Below are 21,858 nucleotides of genomic sequence, written 5' to 3'. Positions count from 1 at the left end.
TTCAGATAACAACAAGCAGAGCAGAACCCTGAGTCTCAGGGGATAAAAACAGGATGGGAAACAGGTTTCCGTGCTCTGATGTGAAGTAGATGATATCATTCATGTTGTGACCTTTCCATGGTTTGCTGAGACTGCGAATGGGACAAAGCTGTTCCTGTAATTCTTGTACAGCTCTATTGGGTACCCCTCTGGGCAGTGTCCAGTGATTTCATTTAGTCAAAGCTACATGTAAGCTCTTTTGCTCCCAAATTGAGAGAACCTGGTACCAACTGGGGGGGGCCTAATTCCAGGTAAAGCTAATTTGAAGACCTGCCGATAGCTCTGATGCAACAGTGGGAAGCTACTGACCCTGTGCTTGTTCTAGCTACCTCTTGCAAACAGATATTTTCTCCTTTTGTACTCCATGGACTGCTTCAGCTTGTCATGTGAGTTGTATTCCTTTCTGTAGTGTCTGGCAGGAGTCAGGATTGTAAATTGACTCTTCTCCTTGACTCCTGAATAGCCTCTGCATTCCATAAAGTTTCCCATTGTATCACTAAGATAGCTGGGAAAAAATGGTTACCTACCTTCTCATAAATACTGTTCTTTGAGATGTGTTGCTCATGTCCATTCCAAGTAGGTGTGCACCTGCTACATGCACAGTCGTCGGAAGGTTTCTCCCCTAGTGGTACCCCTTGGGTCGGCTGTGAAGCTCCCTAGAGTCGCGCCTTCATAGCAGTGTATATAGGTCCCCACAGACCCACCGCCTCTTCAGTTCCTTCTTGCTGGATACTCCGACAGAGGGGAAGGTGGGTGGGTCTTTGAATAGACATGAGCAACACATGTTGAAGAACAACAGTTATGAGAAGGTAAGTAACCACTTTTTCTTCAAGTGCTTGCTCGTGTTGATTCCAAATAGATGACTCCCAAGCCTTACCTAGGAGGCAGGGTCAGAGTTCATGGAATCGCTGACTGAAGCACAGCTCTGCCGAATACTGCATCGTCCCAGGCATGCTCGGTGACAGCATAACAGGAACTGGAGGTGTCGACCGTGGACCATGTCACCACCCTGCAAACCTCCTGAATCGGGACCTGGGCCAGGAATGCCACTGAGGAGGTCTGCACCCTTGTAGAATGTGCCATCAGTGCAGGGGCAGGTATCTTTGCCAAATCATAACATACCCAGATACAGGACATGATACTTGATGAAATTCTTTGAGAAGATACCAAGAAGCCCTTCATCCTGTCTGTTACCGTGATGAACAGCTGGTTCAACTTACGAAATGGCTTCGTGCGTTCGATATAAAAGGTCAGTGCTTGTCGAACATCCAAAGAGTGGAGTCTTTGTTCCTGATTGTGTGGCTTAGGGGAAAAAAAAAAAAAAAAAACTGGGAGAAAAATGTCCTAATTCGCATGAAACTGACAGACGACCTTTGGGAGAAAGGCTGGGTGACACCTAAGCTGCACCTTTGTCCTTGTTAAAAACGGTGTAAGGAGGGTAAGAAGTTAGGGCCTTAAGCTCAGACACTCTCTTGTTTATGTTATTATGACCAGGAATGACAACTTCCATGACAGATAAAGTAAACAGCAAATCACTAGGAGCTCTAAGTGGGGAGGCCTCATTAAATCTTGAAAGAACCAGATTAAGGTCCCAAGCAAGGATCAGCTGCCTAATTTGTGGGTATAATCTGTCAAGACCTTTAAAAAACTGACCGACCATTGGGTTAACGAAGACTGATCGACCAGTGACTCCTGGGTGGACTTCCAAAATGGCGGTGAGGTGAACCCTTATTGATGAGGCTGACAGGCCCTGCTTCTTTAAGTGTAGCCGATACCTCTCATCTTGGACTACTGATGACTGCATCAAAGGGGTGCAGCTCTGCGAACACCAGATCAAGAATTTCTTCCATTTGGCCAGGTAGGTGGCCCTGGTGGAAGGTTTCCTACTGCCAAGGAGAACCTCCCTAATGGGTTCGGAATACGTTAGCTCTACCGGGTTTAACCATGAAGGTTCCAAGCTGCGAAGTGGAGAGACTCAAGGTTGGGATGCTGGAGATGGCCGGGGACTTGAGTGATCAGGTCCGGAAGTAAGGGCAAGGAGATTGAGGTGTCCACCGATAGCTCCAGAAGCATGATATACCACTGCCATCGACGCCAGGCTGGCACTATCAGTATGACTGTAGCCCCCTCCCTGCGAATCTTGAGCAGAACCTTGTGGACAAGTGGGATAGGCAGGAATGTGTAAAACAGGTGGTTCCTCCAGGGGAGGAGCAATAAGTCCACAAGTGAGCTCGGATGGTAATTCAGGAAGGAACAGAACTGCAGGCACTTACTGTTGCTTTTTGTGGCAACTGGGGAACTCCCCACCATTGGAAAATGGTGTTCACCATGTCCAGGCGAACGGACCACTTGTGGTTTTGGAAGTATCTACTGAGATGGTCCACCAGCTTGTTCTGAGAACCCGGGAGGAAGGATGCCTCCAGATGTATTGAGTGGGCTATGTAGAAGTCCCACAATTTGACGGCTTCCTGACATAAGGGAGAGGAGCGAGCTCCGCCCTGTCTGTTTATATAAAACATTGCAGTCATATTGTCCATCACCACTGACACACCTTTCCCTTTCAAGTGGGCTTGGAAGGTCCTGGCATGCCAGGCAAACCGCTCTCAGCTCCCTGACATGGATGTGAAGTGAGAGCTGGCTTGGGACCAAAGGCCCTGTGTCCTGAGCTCTCCCAGATGTGCTCCCCACCCCATCCCTGATGCGTCTGTGACCAGGGACAGCGAGGGATGCAGTTTGCCAAAGGGGACCTCCTGCGCACACCGCCTGTGGACTGATCCACCATTGGAGAAACCCAAGAACTTATGGTAGAAATGTGACCGCCTTGTCCAGGCTGTCGCGGCCAGGTCGATAAGTTGATGCCAGCCAGGCACTGGAGAGGTCTGAGCCTCAGCCTCACGTGTTGTACTATGTACGTACAAGATCCCATATGACCAAGGAGCGTCAAGCAATTCTTTGCTGTAATGGTGGGGTACTGCCTGAAGCCTTCTAGGATGTCGTGCATTGTCTGAAAACAAGACTCTGGCAAGAAGGCTCTGACTTGACCCGAGTCCAACACTGCCCTGATAAACTCTATTCTCTGGATAGGGAATAGAGTGGATTTCTGTACATTAAGCAGGAGATCCAGCCTGTTGAAAGTACACCTTAGCATGCTGACATGTAGTTCCACTTGTACTGTGGAGCGGCCCCTGACCAAGCAGTCGTCAAGGTATGGGAATACCAGCACCTGCCTTTTTCTCAGGAAGGTGTCTACGACTGCCATGCGCTTGGTGAAAACTTGAGGGGCTGCAGACATGCTGAAGGGGAGGACTGTAAACTGGTAACGACTGCAGTTCACTACGAACCTGAGAAAGCATCTGTGGGCTGGGACTATCAATTTGTCGAAGCATGCATCCTTCAGGTCTAGGGTGGCTACCAATCCCCCGGATTCAGGGATGGGATGATGGTGGCCAACGAGACCATGCTGAACTTCAACTTCTTCATGAATCTGTTGAGGTCTCGCAGGTCGAGAATGGGTCAGAGACCCCCTTTGGATTAGGAAATATCGGGAGTAAATGCCCCTTAGCTCCTGAGGAACCTCCTGCATGAGGAGTTGCTTGTGAGAAGGGTACCTGAAGAGGGACTGGGAAGGGGAGTGGGAGGAGTGGAATTGGAGAGAATGATCCCACTTCTATTGTGTGGAGAACCCAGCGATGTGAAGTTATCTGGACCCAAGCACGATAGAAGTAGGACAGACGGTTCAGAAAACGAGGTGAAGAATCCAGTTACTGGACTGGTGTATCGCCCCTGGGGCACACCCTTAAAAGGCGTGCTTAGAGTCAGAGGATTGCCTAGTCAAGGCTTGCGCCTGCCATTCTTACCCCCCTTTCTGGAGAAGTCCTGTCTAGGCTGGGGACGATAAAAGAGTGGAGGGGGCTAGGACTTAAAATGTTTCTTCTGTGTGACAGGGGTGAGTCTTTTAGGCTACGGAGCTTGGAATCAGTCTGTTCCAAAAAGGGCAGGTCCTGAATTGTTTGCTGGACCTCTGTGGGAGGCTCGATACTTGGAGCCATGAGCTCCCCCTCATGGCTATGGCAGAGGACACTGTTCACATGGCTAAGTCTGCCGCATCCAGCGAAGCCTGTAAAGAGGTCCATGTCACTTCCTTGCCCTCCATCACAGCTGCAAATTCTGCTCTAGAATTTGTGGGGATTAACTCTCAAATTTCATCACAATATTTCATCACAAGATGAATTAAAGTTACATCTACTGAGGATCACTTGCTGGTTAGCAATCCGAAGCTGGAGCCCCCCCAGTGTAATACACTTTCATGCTGAAGAGGTCTAGCTTCCTTGAGTCTTTCGATTTCATAGTTGGGCCCTGCTACCTTGGATTTGTTTTAAGTTAATAAACCAGTCCCCAAAAAAGATGTGTGTTATTGAGTATAAACCTCTGGATTATTCCTGAGAATCTGTGATAGGGAAATCAAGGCAGAGGGAGCCACAGGGCAGGCATACCCCTTTTACAGTGGGCCAAGAGGCCCCTTACTGCCTGCCAGTTCTTCCACACCTGGGATGCTGTCCTTCTCCTCATTCCTTAGACAACAGCTGGAGGAAGAAATAGAGGCAGTGACAAGGCATGGCAGCTTAAACAGAAGATGGAAACAATAACCTGGACATTAGGGCATGGTGACTCAGCAGCAGCAATCTTTTAGGTGTGACAGGAAATCCTTATCCCTCTCTTACACCCTCCCAAGGAGCAACAGACACAACAGGCAGGAGACACAGACCATGCCTTTTGTCTCTGGGTTTTCTCTGCTCAGAGTTCTCCCTCAAACGTACAGGGGCACCATGCCTCAGAGGGGAAGCAGAGTGTAGGAGACAGTCTCCCCAAAAGGTAAACGCAGCCCTGAGATACAGCACAGAATTAGACAGCTACATTATTGAGCCAAATTGTTAATCTAAACATTGTAAATAAAGTTTGGCATTTCCCTCAGGAAAGTGCTGCAGCAGAGAGGCCTGGTTGAGCCACCAGGCGATGTGGAGGCAGAAAAAACTGGAGGGAACGAACTTAAGGAGGGGAGAATTCCCCTGTTGCCAGTGACAGGTTCTGCCCCCATGTTCCGAACAGGCTGAAATAAGCATCCTGACAGATCTGTGAACCTTACCATGAAGAAGCAATAAACTTTTCTAGCCGTTAAGATCATAAATGAAAAAGCCACGAAGAACCAGAGTACAATGTAAAGGTCAAATTTTACTCTCTTCGTTCATGTGCATAGTCCTACTATGCTGGATTCTGTTCTCAATTAAACTCCAACAGTTATGACATTTTGGGCCTTATTTTCATCTCACACAGGTGTAAATTAAAAGTAAATTCCATTGAAGTCAACATAGTGACATCAGTGTAAAAATCATAATGAGAAGAGAATCAGGTTCATTGACTTTAATGGCACTTCTCCCATACATCGAATGGATTCGGTCCATATATTATAAAAGGCCCTGTGGATCTACTTAATGAGGTTTTTAAAATAAAATAAAATAAAAAACAGAATAGAATAGAATAAATGATGCTTTTACACAACAACTCTTTGAAAAAATCTCCAAGCTAATAAATAGTCTCTCAGCTTTGCAAAGACAGTCAAAAGGAATAATATTTTGTTTTAAATTATGCATTTCCCTAAATCTAATATATTTTAAAAGAAAGATGGGCAGAACACTTACTGTGATTGCAGTTGCTGAGGTAATCCAACAGGCGGCTTCTGCTTGAGAGTGAACGTCATCTGAGCCACTGGGCTGACTTTCTGTGGAACCTGTACCTTCTGAGAGAAAGTCTGCTGAGCAGCCTGCTGAGGAATTGGCCATGGTGGTGCCAGAGGGCCCTGACCTCCGGTGGAAGAAGTATCTTGCGTGACAGTATCCTCACAGGAGTTACCTTTCGTCCCTGGTTTACACACACAAAGCTGAGGTCGCAGACACATCCCTCCATTTTGGCATGGTGGTGAACAGTTAGCTAAGAAAAAAAAAAAAAAAGACATTTTAGAAAGTAACGATGAAGCAAAGCATGATGGAAACAAACCCTCCCTCAAAGTACAATGGCAACATTACTGAGTTTCCCAAAGACAGAATTAAATCTCAAGGTTGAAAACAAAATTCAGCAGTGATATAAAAACTGTATATGTGGTAAAGATGTGTAACTCACATTGATTTGACACTCGCATTGATTTGACATTCAAGGGGTGTGCTTACATGAGGACGGGCAGAAGGCTGACGAACAAAGAACAGAACAGAAGATAAATTGTGGGAGCCTACTTTATTATATACCCTCCTGTTAGTAGCTTTCTGCTTCATTTCCCAGCTTTCCATCTTTTAACGTGTAAATTGGACACATTTTGCACACCCACTAAATATCAAATTGGTGCAAGTTATGCAACTTCATTATTGACACAAGGAACCAGATTCTCTTTACAAATATTCAATGCACCAAAAAAAATGCCATAAGTACTATTAGAAATTGTTCCACTTATTTCACAGATCAGTAAAATGAGGAACAGAAAGGTTAAAAATGATTCACCTATTCCCTTTCACTAAAGCTGAGACTAAAACTCCTCTTACATACATATGCCATAGTAATAGTGTAAAAAAAAATGTATACATAAAAGTGGTCCTAGCACTAGCTAGCAACACTGCCAAGAAAATAGCTTTCCTTGATGAGAAAGCACAATAATGAATCCTTAACCACATTCAAAGCATGTGTGTCAGACTGTAGCAAAACCTCCATCAGAGCTAAGTAATGTAATACCCCCATGAACAAACATGGCACAATTTATAGAGTACTTGAGAAAGAACTAGAGGATAGAGAATGTCGGTCTCCAAAACCCAGCTTCTTAGCATTATCAAAATGATTATTTAGGTCTGTCAGGATTATAACTCAAGGACTCCAAGTTCTCATCTTCATGCTCAATCTCCTGGACCATATTGTTTCCCTAAAATTTTAACTGCATGCATCTATACCATCTTGGAAAACAAATAACCAAACCCTGCAAATCCTGGCCCCAGCTGTTCTATAGCCATTAACAGACTATCAAGTATCTGCAAATCTTGCAGTATACAAACCCTCTGAGAGGTGGCTGCCTGCTGCCCACCTCCAACCTCAAAAACAAAGCTGATGTCCCTCACTCCACTCCCTTCTATCCCAAACTGCACCCACTTATACATCAGGATCAGTCAGCCTAGTGAAAGAAGGACCAGTACAGGTGGCAGTAAGAATATACTGCAGTGGTTCTCAACCCCGGTATACATACCCAGGCAGTACACAGACATCTTCCAACAGGCACATTAGCTCATCTAGATATTTGCCTAGTTTTACAACAGGATACATAAAAAGCTCTAGCAAAGTCAGTACAAACTACAATTTCATACAATGACTTTTTGTATACTGCTCTATATACTATACACTGAAATGGACACATATTTATATTCCAGTCAATTTATTTTATATTTACATGGTAAAAATGAGAAAGTAAGCAATTTTTCAGTAATAGTGTACTGTGTCACTTTTGTGCTTTTATGTCTGATTTTGTAAGCAAGTAATTTTCAATTGAGGGGACACTTTGGCGTACGCAAGACAAATCAGAATCCTGAAAGGGGTGCCATAGTCTGGAAAGACAGAGCCACTGATATACTGCATCCCTTACAGACCCATAAGCCCAAAATTTGGCCTTAAAAGAAAAAACAAAACAAAACAAAAAAAACTTTCTATAGAGCGTAATAGTAATAATAAATATCAGTAGCAGCATTGTAAATCAATGAGATAAAGCAACAAAATGTATAGTTACATTATCCTACCTATCATGTAAGATCACCAAGTTTTTTCCTTGCTGTGATTTCCTGAACCATCAGCAAGTAGAAACTTTCCCTATCTTTTGGTGGAGGACATAGTTTTGCTCAATTTCTGTCAAAGTAGTTTGCTTTTTAAACAAAACACTGTCTCTTCTAAAATAGAAAACAGTTCTTTCCCCTTTTGAAATAAGATTCATGCCATGTGTAGTAAAGTTGGTGGAACAATTTCCATCTAAACTAAAAAGCAGGGTTTTTGGTGTTTTGTTTTGTTTTTTAAAACAATCATATTGTCTTCAAATTTCAGACAAATAATGTATACCATAATCTCTGCATTTTCCTTCCTTCCTGTCTCAACAGATCTTTCAATATGTCTAGTTACAATGGTTAGCAATGCCAGACAGCTTTTCAAAGCCAGCGTCAGCCTAACACCTGCTTAACCATAACAATTAATTTATGTGAGGAAAAAATGATTAATGAAAATTGTGCTAATCCTGATGCAGTAAACTCCCTATAACAAATCTCCAGCTATGTGAGAGTTGCAACAAAACAGTCTAGTGGTCTGCGTGGGTAATCTCTTTCATTAGCCCACTTAAACCAGAATATTTCAATCCCATTTAACCAACAAACGTCAACTGGCAAACAGAGATTTCCTTTTTTGCAGTGTTACCGGTGATATTGTATTCACAGAATTTGAAAGCGGTTTCTTTCTCTGCAATACTGGCTATTTTTGGTCAGCTCCAGCTCTTCTCTGGTGTCTTAACATGTACTTTTCTTTTTGTTTTAAGCCTGTAATTTCTACTTGAACTGTTGTGTTGCACCCAAGGATGGTGCCTTATTTTTCCAATCAACGTTGCAGTCTATTCAGCAAAGAGCTGTTCTGTCTGAATCTATCAGAAAACTCATATCATTACATCCCATCCCCCACTTCAATGAGCGTCACCAACTACTTCTGAAAACAATTCAATTTAAATTAAATTAAAATTTATTGCACTAAACAATTCAAAACAACCTTAATGTAATTCAAATATCTATCTAAAGGTAATTTCTTACAGCCCCCATTATTGTAGAATGTAATCCCAGTCAAATTACTATCTTTTTATTGAGCATAATAATTCTATATACCCCTAATATCATTAGAGATAAAGTTATTCTTTAAACATAGACTAAACATAACTGATACCAAATTATAACATTATGTTAACAATTTTAAAATTGGAACAGTTTAGGTCATAACAAACCATCAAATCTGATACCACAGAATAAATACACAAGCATATTCAATTATCCAAATTTATGTTAAAAAATATATGCAAGGCCCTGGGCCAATACCCATTTAAGTCAAAGGAAAGACTCCTTGGAACTTCCATGAAAGTTGGATTGGTCCCTAAAATATTTAAAACAAATGTGGGGTCAAATTAAGATTGTTTGGGTGCTAGTCACTGAGAATTTTCCAGTTAATGGTGCATGCACCTGAGTGTTAAGTTGGGATCAGAATATTTTATGAAACCTCAACTTGTGTTTTCCATATTGTCGTTTTCTTTAATAAACATGTTCTTCAGTGGTACATCTCTCCTCTTGAACTTTACATAGCTGAAGAAAGTTTGGTACCAGAGGAATATAACATTAAATATTATGTTGTTGTTTATTATTTGTATTACTGTAGCACACAGGAATCCCAGTCATAGACCAGGACACATTGTGCTAAGCACTATACAAAGAACAAAAAGATGGTCCCTTATAAAAAGTTTGTTTATATTTGTTTGTTACATTTGTTTATATTTTGGTTGATTAAAGGAGAGATTTTTTTTCCTTCTCTCAGAAAGCTGGCATAAGGATTTACAGCAACAAATATATTTTATAATATAAAAACAAATCTTCTTGACTAAATATTTTAGTTGCATTTTGCCCCTGGACTCAGGTTTTATTAATTTGCCACAGTATCCCCAAAATTATCGTTTCATAATTAAGGCTAGGTTTTAGTCACAGATATTTTTAGTAAATGTCATGGACAGGTCATGGGCAATAAACAAAAATTTACAGCCCATGACCTGTCCATTACTTATATTTTATACCCCTGACTAAATCTTGAGTGCTTGGGGGCGGGGCACAGCCCAGCCAATGGGAGCTGCGGAGCCAGCACTCGGGGCGGAGGCAGCATGTGGAGCCCCCTGGCCATGCCTCTGCCTAGGAGCCAACGGACAGGTCACCGCTTCCTGGGAGCCACCTGAGGTAAGTGCCGCCCGGAGCCTGCACCCTTCACCCACACCCCAACTCCCTGACCCAGCCCTGAGCCCCCTCCTACACCCAAACTCCTGCTGCTGGGGTGGGGGCGGGCGAGAGAGGCACGGTGGCCCGAGATTGCCTCAGCAGCCGCCAGTGAGGCTGGCCATGGGGCTGCCCAAGTTGCTCAGGCGGCCCCTGGGCCAGCCGCGCTGGCCGCTGCAGAAGTCATGGAGGTCCCAGAAAGTCACAGAATCCATGACTTCCCTGACAGACTCACAGCCTTATTCATAATCAATAACTATATTTCAAACTATTCCAACAGCAATAACCTGCTAGTGTGTACAGTGCAGAAGTGAATCTTATACAATCCAATTAAAAATACTACATATTTAGAAAATGCAGTCTAGAATCTTTAATAGCATTTTTGCCAATAATATTTCAATAGAACTTGCAAAGTGGAACTGAAAGAAAAAGTACCATGGGCTAACAATGGGTAGTGAAACAGCTAGAAGAGTGAGTTGAAAGGACTAAGACAGCCGTCCCAAACATCATGATGTGTGACAGGGGCGGGCAAACTTTTTGGCCTGAGGGCCATATTGGGTTTCCAAAGTTATATGGAGGGCCAGTTAGGGGAGGCTGTGTCTCCCCAAACAGCAAGGCGTGGCCCAGCCCCTGCCTCCTATCCGACCCCACCCCCGGCTTCTCACCCCCGACAGCTCCCCCGGGACTCCTATCCCATCCACTACGCCCTGCTCCTGTCCCTGACCACCCCTAGGCCTCCCACCCCTGACTGCCCCCTGCAGCCCCATCCAACCCACCCCCCTTATTCCTGACTGCTCCCCCGCCAGGACTCCTGCCCTATCCAACCCCCCTGTTCCCTGCCCTCTGACCACCCCGACCCCTACCCACACCCCCGCCCCCTGACCACCACCCCCAACTCTCTATCCAACCCCTCCCCGCCCCCTTACCGCGCTGCCTGGAGCACCGGTGGCTGGGTGGAGCTATAGCCACGCTGCCCAGAGCACTGGGTCAGGCCGCGGCTCTGCAACTGCGCTGCCTGGCCACCCAGAGTGTTGTGCCGGTGCCGCGCTTCACTGAGGCTGTGAGGGAGGGGCCAGAGGCGAGCCTCCCAGCCCAAGAGCTCAGGGGCTGGGCAGGAGGGTCCCACAGGCCGGATGTGGCCCTCGGGCCGTGGTTTGCCCACCTCTGATGTATGAGAAGGCTAGGGAAGATGAGGGCAGACATGGTGAAGAATGTTTCTGAATCTGGAACACAAATCAAAACTGAATATAAAGGCCTGCATATATAATTTATGAACTCATTACAGTTTCCTAATTCTAATCCAGTATTATCTGTTAAAGAGGAGACTGTCAAAAGCACCAAAGGTATTTAGGAGCACAAGTGCCTCTGGTGCTTCTGAAAATCTTATCCTAAATATGGAAGAATGAGAACAAAAGAAACAGAGTATTTGTTTTCTCAAAGCCCTTTTTACACCCTTCTCTAAATAGGTTTCAGAGTGGTAGCCATGTTAGTCTGTATCAGCAAAAACAACGAGGAGCCTTTGTGGCTCCTTTTCTTTTTGCGAATACAGACTAACACGGCTGCTACTCTGAAATGTGGCACCTTAGAGACTAACAAATTTGTTTGGGCAAAAGCTTTCATGGGCCAAAACCCACTTCATCAGATGCATGGAGTGAAAAATACAGTAAGTAGTATATGTATGTGTCTATACACACACACACACAAAAAGATGGGAGTTGTCTTACCAAGTGGGGGTCAGTACTAATGAGGCCAATTCAATTAAGGTGGAAGTGGCCTAGTCTCAAGAAAGGGTGAATATCGAGAGAGGGAAAGAACGAGGAGTACTTGTGGCACCTTAGAGACTAAAATTTATTTGAGCATAAGCTTTCGTGGGCTAAAAGCCCACTTCATCAGATGCATGTAGTGGAATATACAGTAGGGTGTGTGTGTGTGCGCGAGCGCGCGTACGCATATTGCACACACAGAACATGAAAAAGTGAGGGGTTGACATACCAACTATTAACGAGTCCAATCGATTAAGGTGGGTTATTATCAGCAGGAGGGGGAAAAAAAAGACTTTTGTAGTGATAATCAGGATGGCCCATTTCAAACAGTTTACAAGAAGGTGTGAGTAACAGCAGGGGGAAAATTAACATGGGGAAATAGTTTTTAGTTAGTGTAATGACTCATCCACTCCCAGTCTTCATTCAAGCCTAATTTAATGGTGTCTAGTTTGCAGATTAATTTCAGTTCTGCTGTTTCTCACTGGAGTCTGTTGGAGGGAAAATTACGTTTGTAGTGCTAATGAGACCAATGCAATCAAGGTGGACGTCGGCCATTTCCAACAGTTGATAAGAAGGTGCGAGTATTAGCAGAGGGAAAAATTACTTTTTGTAGTGACACATCCATTCCCAGTCTTTATTCAGGCCTAATTTGATGGTGTCCAGTTTATAAATTAATTCCAGTTCTGCAGTTTCTCGTTGAAGTTTTTTTTTTTTTTTTTTTGGAAGAATTGCCACTTTTAAGTCTGTTATTGAAGGTCTCCTACTGATTTTTGAATGTTACATTTCTTGATGTCTGATTTGTGTCCATTTATTCTTTTGTGTAGAGACTGTCTGGTTTGGCCAATGTACATGACCTTTGAATAAACAGACCTTTGACCTCAAAGAGAAATCCAGAAGAACTAACACTTGCTAAGCGTGCCACAATACTCTTCAAACTTGAGGTTTAATGACAAAGTAAGTGGAACTGCACAGCTAATGGCCAAACTTGACCATTCCAATACACAAATCATCTTCTACTTCCATCTAAAATCCCTTATGTCAACATTGCTATGAAGAAATGAAAATCTATCAGTCTCACCACTGGAAGCCTTTATCACAATTTAAGAAATGATTTTAAGTACACTGCTACCACTGGATAAATGGACTTCTGTGTATATTAATTAATGCCTGTGTCTAGACAAAAAGGAAGCAAAGAATGTGGCTTATCAGTTTCAGAAATTCTGTTTGATACAATATAAAAATGGCTACCTCATCACCTGTTTAACACTCCACACAGCATAAGATATTAAATAGAAACTACTGGATAACTGTCATACTCATTAGCTCAGCAAATCAGAGGGTAATTACTTGCACTGTATTTCACCTTCAAAAAGACACTCAATGAAGGAAATGCCAAATTTCTTCATACTGCTTTGTTTCTCTTTTAATATGGATAGACTCATGTTGCCAAATCATGACATAAAGGATCAGAGAGTTGCAAACAGAAATCACCAGATAATGCATGTGGAAAAGGGAAGCTCACACTGTTACTTCTCCATAGCTAGAGCATTATTAAACACACCTGTTGGTAGATAGGAGCTCAGTGGCTAACCCAAGAGTAAGACAGAACAGTTGCCCCTCTGGAGAGATCATGTCATTTTTCTGCAATCCCTGCACAACATCCAGATGCTAGGGTGATAGACACTTTATAAAAAGCTGATAAAGTTATGCAGACACAGAAACAGACATATATCATCCATTCTGGGTAGGAGCCAGGGATAAAAAAAAAAAAATAAAATCAGTCATATTTTATGAACCTTGAAAATGTGTGTTCTATTGATACCTAAAATATATTAAAATCACCTATCCTAACCTCTAGGTTCTTTAACAAGTTTAAAAACACACACAAAATTAAGACAACAACCCACCCAAAACAGCCCCAGCCTACATAACAAAACAATCAACCAGGACATCTGAAAATATAAACAAAACTCCTACCATACTCAAAAAGAAAATGAAATGGTAATTCAGATGACAAATTCCTAATTTTGCCAAAAATACTGAAAGAATTAGGATCCTCATCCCAAATTCTGCTCCAGCTACACAAACATAAATCCTGAGTAACTCTACTGAAGTGAATGGAGTTATTCTAGATTTACACTAATACAACTAAGTAGAATTTGAACTCTGTTTTTAAATCAGAGTAACTTCTTTCACCTAAGAAAGTAATTTTTGAAATTCTTTAAATCTTTGATTTCTAATCATACAGGCCAGATTCTGATCTCATTTACAGCAGGATAAATCCAAAGAGTTTCTCCAATTTGTATATAAAACATATGAAGCATTGTGGAACAAACGGCATTACTCTATCATTGCCTCCTATAAAACAAGAAGAGGCAGCAGCATGTCTAATATATGTTATGGGGAGAAATTTTAGTCAAACTGTTTATGTGATCAGTAACAGCAGATTAAAAAAATGTTGCATTGTGTCGACACAGCAACTCCCAGCTGCCCTTTTATTGAAGATACTGAACAACAACATAGACTGCTATCAGATCATAGCATGACAAAATGGGCATTTGTAATACATCATAAAACTGTCTATTGTCTCCTTTTACCCACTATTAAAAAAAAAAAAGTAGTGACTTCTTTATTTTTATAAATACCCAAAGCAGGCATCTGCAACATGCCACAAATAATTATTACAATTTAACTTCAACTAGATGTGCAGTGATTATTGTGTTTAAACACCAGTTTTCCACAAAGTTGAGTTTCTAAAATGTGGAATGTTAAAGTACAGATCTGATAGCAAAACTATGGGACCAACATTCCTCCTCTTGAAGTCAATGGGAGTTTTGCTATTGATTTCAATAAGAGCAAAATTGGGCACTAGGGCCAAAATTCAGCAGTGATGTACATAATAATGTAATGCGGGTATAAATTAGTTAGAAAATGGCAAGATAAGTAGCAAAGTAGTAAACTTTACACTGATTTCGTATTTGTGGAGGGTGAAATTCACCCTTCTGCAGAGGGCCAGCCTGAGGCCCTGAGGCTGAAGTGAGATAAAAGTGGTGGAAAGGCCTTGTGCTGGTCTTCTGCCCAGAGATTCATTTTACCATCAGAGTACAGGGAGTGGTATAGGGGTAAACTGAAGTGCAGAGCTGATTTATCTTACATCTCTTGGCTGCTTTTCCTGCTACATTCTCTTGTGCCATTAGCATGTAAATTGTGCTCATTTTGTACCTAATGAATGCCAGTTCAATCCAAGTTTCTGTTTTCTAAGCTTAATGCTAATAGTTTTGTTGTAAAGCACTTGATTTTTCAATTTTCTCTTTATGTTTACATGCCTGTGCCACCATGTTGTCTGATAACTCTTACACTTCGTGAATCCTATGATGATATGAACTGTTTCTGCTCACTCTATTATTTGGTTTTATTTAAACTTGTTTAATCTGAAAAATAAAGTTTTACCTATTGGTTAAAATATGACAACACACCAAATCTCAGGCACCTGGATTATGTTTTAAAATCCCTGGGGAGAAGTAAAATGACTTCCCTTCATCCAGTTTTCTTTTTTCAAGGAAGGTGCAAAACATCTTACTTTTCCAGTAGCCCCCCAACTCACTTTTCTACTTCCCCAGGACTTTCCTCTCAGTAGATTTTCTGTTAAAGTAGGCAGACAGCACTTTTTTGGCCTTGATGTGCCCAGTGTCCCACATTGCCTACTGGTGCAGTGCAGTAAAGGAGGTACATGTGCAGTCTTAACAAAGAATCTCTCTCGATCTATGCATTTTAATCTGTAGTACCTAAATGCCCAATACATAACATTAGAAAAGAGCAATTCTGGATCAAATTATTCTCCCGGCCCCATTTTTAGGCCCAATGGATACCCAGGATGCAGAAGTTTCATGACAGGGATGATGCTGTACTGATCTCTAGTTTCATTACTGGGAGAAGGACTGTAAAATAGAAATGAGTCTTGCATCAGTTTCTGGAATAATCTTGCACAGCTGATTGCCAACAAACTTATTCCTAACTTACTGGAAAGATAAAGAATGCCATGTATCTAAGCACAGTAACTGACAACACAATATTCTGCAGTTTTGTTTTGGGGTTTTTTTTGGGAAGGGGGAGAAGAAACTGTCATTCTGATTGAAGTCAACATTATGATACAAGCAAGTTGTTTTAATTCAAGCAATTATCATTACTGCTATTTTTCTAAAATATACTGCAAATCCGCACAGACACACCCCTGGAACCCTGACCTGGGGTATTCTAACCTGGAAATCCTGGACGCCCCATCATCTCAGGCATTGGCACCCTGACAGCAGGATTGTCTGGCTATGCAGACTCCCTCCTCAGGCCCTACACTACCAGCACTCCTAGCTATCTTCGAGACACCACTGACTTCCTGAGGAAACTACAATCCATCGGTGATCTTCCCAAAAACACCATCCTAGCCATTATGGATGTAGAAGCCCTCTACACCAACATTCCACACAAAGATGGACTACAAGCCGTCAAGAACACTATCCCCGATAATGTCACGGCTAACCTGGTGGCTGAACTTTGTGACTTTGTCCTCACCCATAACTATTTCACATTTGGGGACAATGTATACCTTCAGATCAGCGGCACTGCTATGGGTACCCGCATGGCCCCACAGTATGCCAACATTTTTATGGCTGACTTAGAACAACGCTTCCTCAGCTCTCGTCCCCTAATGCTCCTACTCTACTTGCGCTACGTTGATGACATCTTCATCATCTGGACTCATGGCAAAGAAGCCCTTGAGAAATTCCACCATGATTTCAACAATTTCCATCCCACCATCAACCTCAGCCTGGACCAGTCCACACAAGAGATCCACTTCCTGGACACTACGGTGCTAATAAGCGATGGTCACATAAACACCACGCTATACCAGAAACCTACTGACCGCTATGCCTACCTACTTGCCTCCAGCTTTCATCCAGACCACACCACACGATCCACTGTCTACAGCCAAGCTCTACGATACAACCGCATTTGCTCCAACCCCTCAGACAGAGACAAACACCTACAAGATCTCTAACAAGCATTCTTACAATACCCACCAGCTGAAGTGAAGAAACAGATTGACAGAGCCAGAAGAGTACCAAGAACTTACTTACTACAGGACAGACTCAACAAAGAAAATCACCTTCAGTCCCCAACGCATCATCAAGGATCTACAACCTATCCTGAAGGCCGACCCATCACTCTCACAGATCTTGGGAGACAGGCCAGTCCTTGCTTACAGACAGCCCCCCAACCTGAAACAAATACTCACCAGCAACCACACACCACACAACAGAACCACTAACCCAGGAACCTATCCTTGCAACAAAGCCCGTTGCCAACTGTGCCCACATATCTATTCAGGGGACACCATCATAGGGCCTAATCACATCAGCCACACTATCAGAGGCTCGTTCACCTGCAAATCAACCAATGTGATATATGCCATCATGTACCAGCAATGCCCCTCCGCCAGGTACGTTGGCCAAACTGGACAGTCTCTATGTAAAAGAATAAATGGACACAAATCAGACGTCAAGAATTATAACATTCAAAAACCAGTCAGAGAACACTTCAATCTCTTTGGTCACTCGATTACAGATCTAAAACTGGCAATTCTTCAACAAAAAAACTTCGAAAACAGACTCCAACAAGAGACTGCTGAATTGGAATTAATTTGCAAATTGGATACAATTAATTTAAGCTTGAATAAAGACTGGGAGTGGATGGGTCATTACACAAAGTAAAACTATTTCCCCATGTTTATTCCCCCACACACACACAGTTCCTCAGATGTTCAACTGCTGGAAATGGCCCACCTTGATTATCACTACACAAGGTTCCCCCCGCTCTCCTGCTAGTAATAGCTCACCTTACCTGATCACTCTCCTTACAGTGTGTATGGTAACACCCATTGTTTCATGTTCTCTGTGTATATAAATCTCCCCACTGTATTTTCCACTGAATGCATCCGATGAAGTGAGCTGTAGCTCACAAAAGCTTATGCTCAAATACATTTGTTAGTCTCTAAGGTGCCACAAGTACTCCTTTTCTTTTTGCGGATACAGACTAACACGGCTGCTACTCTGAAACCTGCAATAGGGGTGTCTCATTAGTTGCAAACTATAAAGATCAATACCGCTACAGTCAGAATGGATTAATTTAAATAAAATTAATTTAAATCACTGATTTGAATCATAGGACTGGAAAGAACCTCGAGAGGTCATCTAGTCCAATCCGCTGCACTCATGGCAGGACTAAGTATTATCTAATCCAGGGATGGCCAGCCTGAGAAGGAGACAGAATTTACCAATGTGCATTGCCAAAGAGCCACAGTAACACATCAGCAGCCCCCACATCAGCTCCCCCACTCCGGCCCCAGGAGAGCCAATCAGTACCTAATCCTCCATCCCTGCGCCTCCCGCCTGCCACGATCAGCTGTTCTGTGCTGTGCAGGAGGCTGGGGGGAGGAGGAGAGAAGGAGCAAGGGTGCAGCAGACTCAGGGGAAGGAGCAGGGCCTTGGGGAGGAAGGAGTGGAGTGGGGTGGGGCTTGGGGGAGAGCCAGGGTTTGAGCCGTGACCACGCTGTAGCACACTGGAAAGTTGGCACCTGTAGCTCCAGCTCTGGAGTTGGCGCCTATGCAAGGAGCCGCATATTAACTTCTGAAGAGCCACATGTGGTTCCAGAGCCACAGGTTGACCACCTCTGATCTAGACCATTCGTGACAGGGGTGTTTGTCTAACTTGCTCTTAAAAATCTCCAATGATGGAGATTCCACAACCTCCCTAGGCAGTTTATTCCGGTGCTTAACCACCCTGACAGTTAGAAAGTTTTTCCTAATGTCCAACCTAAACTTCCCTTGCTGCAATTTAAGCCCATTGCTTCTGGCCTCAGAGATTAAGAAAAACAATTTTTCTCCCTTCTCCTTGTACCAACCTTTTACAACGTACTTGAAAACTGGTATCATGTCCCCTCTCAGTCTTCTCTTTTCCAGACTAAACAAACCAATTTTTTTCAAATTTTCCCTCATAGGTCATGTTTTCTAAATCTTTAACCATTTTTGTTGCTCTTCTCTGGACTTTCTCCAATTTGTCCACATCTTTCCTGAAATGTGGAGCCCAGAACTGGACACAATACTCCACTTGAGGCCTAATCAGCACAAAATCATGATTTAAATAAACAAGCAAGAAAACTGGATTTAAATCATCAAGTTTAATCGTGTTTTCCATTTGTACTTTTTAGTTATTTACCTAAACTAAGGTTGCCAGCCAGGCCCACCAACAGAGGGAGCGGGGTAGAGCAAAGGGGGCAATTGCCCAGGGCCCGGGCGATTTAAAAGGGCCCAGGGGACCCCAGCAACTGCTGCAACAGCAGCGGTAGCCAGGAGCCCTGGGCTCTTTTAAATTGCCCAGGCGAGCCGCAGGGTGCCTAGGCACACAAGACCGCTTTGGGGGACCCCACCACTGTTCCCTCTAAGCTGTGTGCGAGTACGTGCACACACAGATCCTAAACCCCATGCACAGGGGGAAACCGTGCACACAAAAATCTGCACAGAAGCATAACAATTTGCACAGAATAACTTTTTTGCGCTCACGGCCTGTCAAAAATTAGAGGGAACACTGGACCCCGCAGGCTGGCGGTCCCAGAATTGAGCCCTGGGGTCTGGAATTTCTGGCAGTGGGCCTGTTGCTAGCTATTAAGACATGTTGATTTGCAATTAAATACAGTTTTTACATTAAATTTGGTGCTTCTTTTTGCTAACTTAAAGGATTCATGATATTGATACACATTTAGTTAAGCAATTATATGGCTTAACTTACATGTATTTAGATTTTTACCTTTATTATTCAAGAGGAAGGATGGCTCAGTGGTTGGGGCACTAGCCTGGGAATTCAATTCCCTACTCTGCCATGGACTGCCTGTGTGACCTTGGTGAGTCACTCTGCCTCTTTGGGCTTCAGTTCCCAATCTGTAAAATGGGGTTCCCAGAGAAAAGATGGATACTACCAGAAGAAAAACTGCCCATTGAGATATAAAGTAAAATGGTGACCCTAAAACTCAGTTAGTTGCAGGATACATTTATTAGTATGTTAGAAAATGGTTAATGATGCATTTCTTATTTACTAGATTCATTTTTTATTTGCAATTTGTGTCAAACTCTATTTGGATGGAAATTCAAATTCAATTATAGTTTTTTTATTAAATAAAACTACCTTAAACTTTTTTTCTTATATCCAGCACATTTAACACGTTTTACATTTAAAACTAGTTGACTAAACAAAGGAAGTATTATCTGTAGTTAGTGTACTGAAATGATTGTTTCTGGTCAACATCTGCTTCAAGATTTTACAATTAGAAGCATGGGCAGGAGGTGGAGCCCCACTTCAGGGAGGCTAGTCCCCGGCTCTGCCCCTTCCATCCTCCCCGACTCCTTGCGGCCAGAGGAGCCCCAAGACCCTCTGATCCCCACCTGCAGCCAGAGGAGCCCCAGAGCATCCACGGAGTCAGCACCTATGATTACTACTGAACCCGGGATGCCGAGTAAAACATACCGCCTCCTCATGGGCATACCTGTATGGGGCATATCAGAAGCTCAAGTTCTTCTTCTGGAAGAGAGAAGAGTTTTTGAATTTTCCTGCAGGGTGGCTTGGAGTCTGCGGAAGGGGAGGCATGGCTGTGGGGGCTCCAGACAGCTCAGGGCTCTTTTGAGCAGGTTGGGTGGGGCCCAATAGGGGCATGGAGGGGGCGGAGTTGGGGTGGGAACTTTGGGGAAGGGGTGGAATGGGGGCAGGGCAGGTGGAATCGGGGTGGGGCGCAGGGTAGCGCGAGCACCCACCAGCACTGGGAAAAAATTGGCTCCTGTGTGCCTGATGAACCCAGGAAGCTGAATGGCACATACCATCTTCTCACCTGCCCCAGAACCTGCGTGGAGCATAATTAAAAGCTTCCCCCGCCCAACCACAACAGGGGTCCAGCAGCAGCAGCTGTGTTGGGGAGGCTGAGCCTCCCCTGGCCTATTATACCCACCGCTCATGATTAGTAGATCTCATCCTCTCACATCTAGTTTATATTTATAGATTGGAAGAGGAAAATAAGCTTTCCTGATTTATAAGCACACAGACTGGTTCCTTAACTTTGAATAAACTAATCATTTAGCTGAACTCGCTGAATAAACTGAAATGTAGAAAATATTCTGTTGCTCCTATAGAAGAGGCTGTTCTCAAAAACTGGTTTAGCACTTCACAAAACTCTGATTTGCAGGTGCCTAGCCAGTGACTTCTACCAGTTCAGTGGTCTGACTTTCTTTAAAACTTGGCAGCAAATATGTACTGCTTAATATTACTTTTTCTATTTAATTTAAATAATTTTAATAAGTTTAGGCCTTAATATAAATTATCAATTTCAAAATTAATTGAATATGATTTTTTTAAAAAATAAACCTCTATTTAATTTAAATTTTAAAAAACTGATTTAAAATTTAAAAAAAAAAAAAACAACCTTGGGAATCCTATGCAAAAAAACCTTTCAGATGTATGCCAAGAATTTCCATAAATAAGATTATCTATGCTCAAATAAATTGGTTAGTCTCTAAGGTGCCACTAGTACTTCTTTTCTTTTTGTGAATACAGACTAACATGGCTGCTACTCTGAAACCTAGATAGAGATAAAAACTGTAAAGTCACCTCATTTTTCTCCTTCAAATCTTCTTTAAAACTCCTCTGCTGTGATGCCAACAAAAACTCAACTGTGGGTAAGGGCCTGGTATTCTATGACCACTGCTTTTCATCTAAGCAGTTTTGTCTCATAGTTACCTCACGTTCCCCATCTGTTTTTGTATCCACCTGTTATCTCTTGTCTTATATTTAGATTGTAAATTCTTTGGTACAGGGACCATCTTTTATTATGTGTTTGTCCAGCACCCAGCACAATGGAGCCCTGATTCATGACTGGGTCCCCT

At 43.0% G+C, this 21,858-nt stretch overlaps 1 protein-coding gene across 6 annotated transcripts in view; it reads right to left on the bottom strand.

Moving 5' to 3' along the window:
* Positions 1-21,858, bottom strand: part of LTBP1 (latent transforming growth factor beta binding protein 1) — a 379,724-nt gene that overhangs the window by 337,220 nt on the left and 20,646 nt on the right. For all 6 annotated transcript variants that reach the window (XM_048843595.2, XM_075127005.1, XM_048843599.2 and 3 more), the window contains exon 3: positions 5,736-6,024. In XM_048843595.2, the coding sequence (XP_048699552.1) occupies positions 5,736-6,024 (289 nt within the window). The remainder of the gene's footprint in view (positions 1-5,735; positions 6,025-21,858) is intronic.

This window comes from Caretta caretta, chromosome 3, assembly GCF_965140235.1.
Source record: "Caretta caretta isolate rCarCar2 chromosome 3, rCarCar1.hap1, whole genome shotgun sequence".
NCBI lineage: Eukaryota > Metazoa > Chordata > Testudines > Cheloniidae > Caretta > Caretta caretta.
Note: the sequence above shows the minus strand (reverse complement) of the source record. Positions and strands in the feature narration are given on the sequence as shown.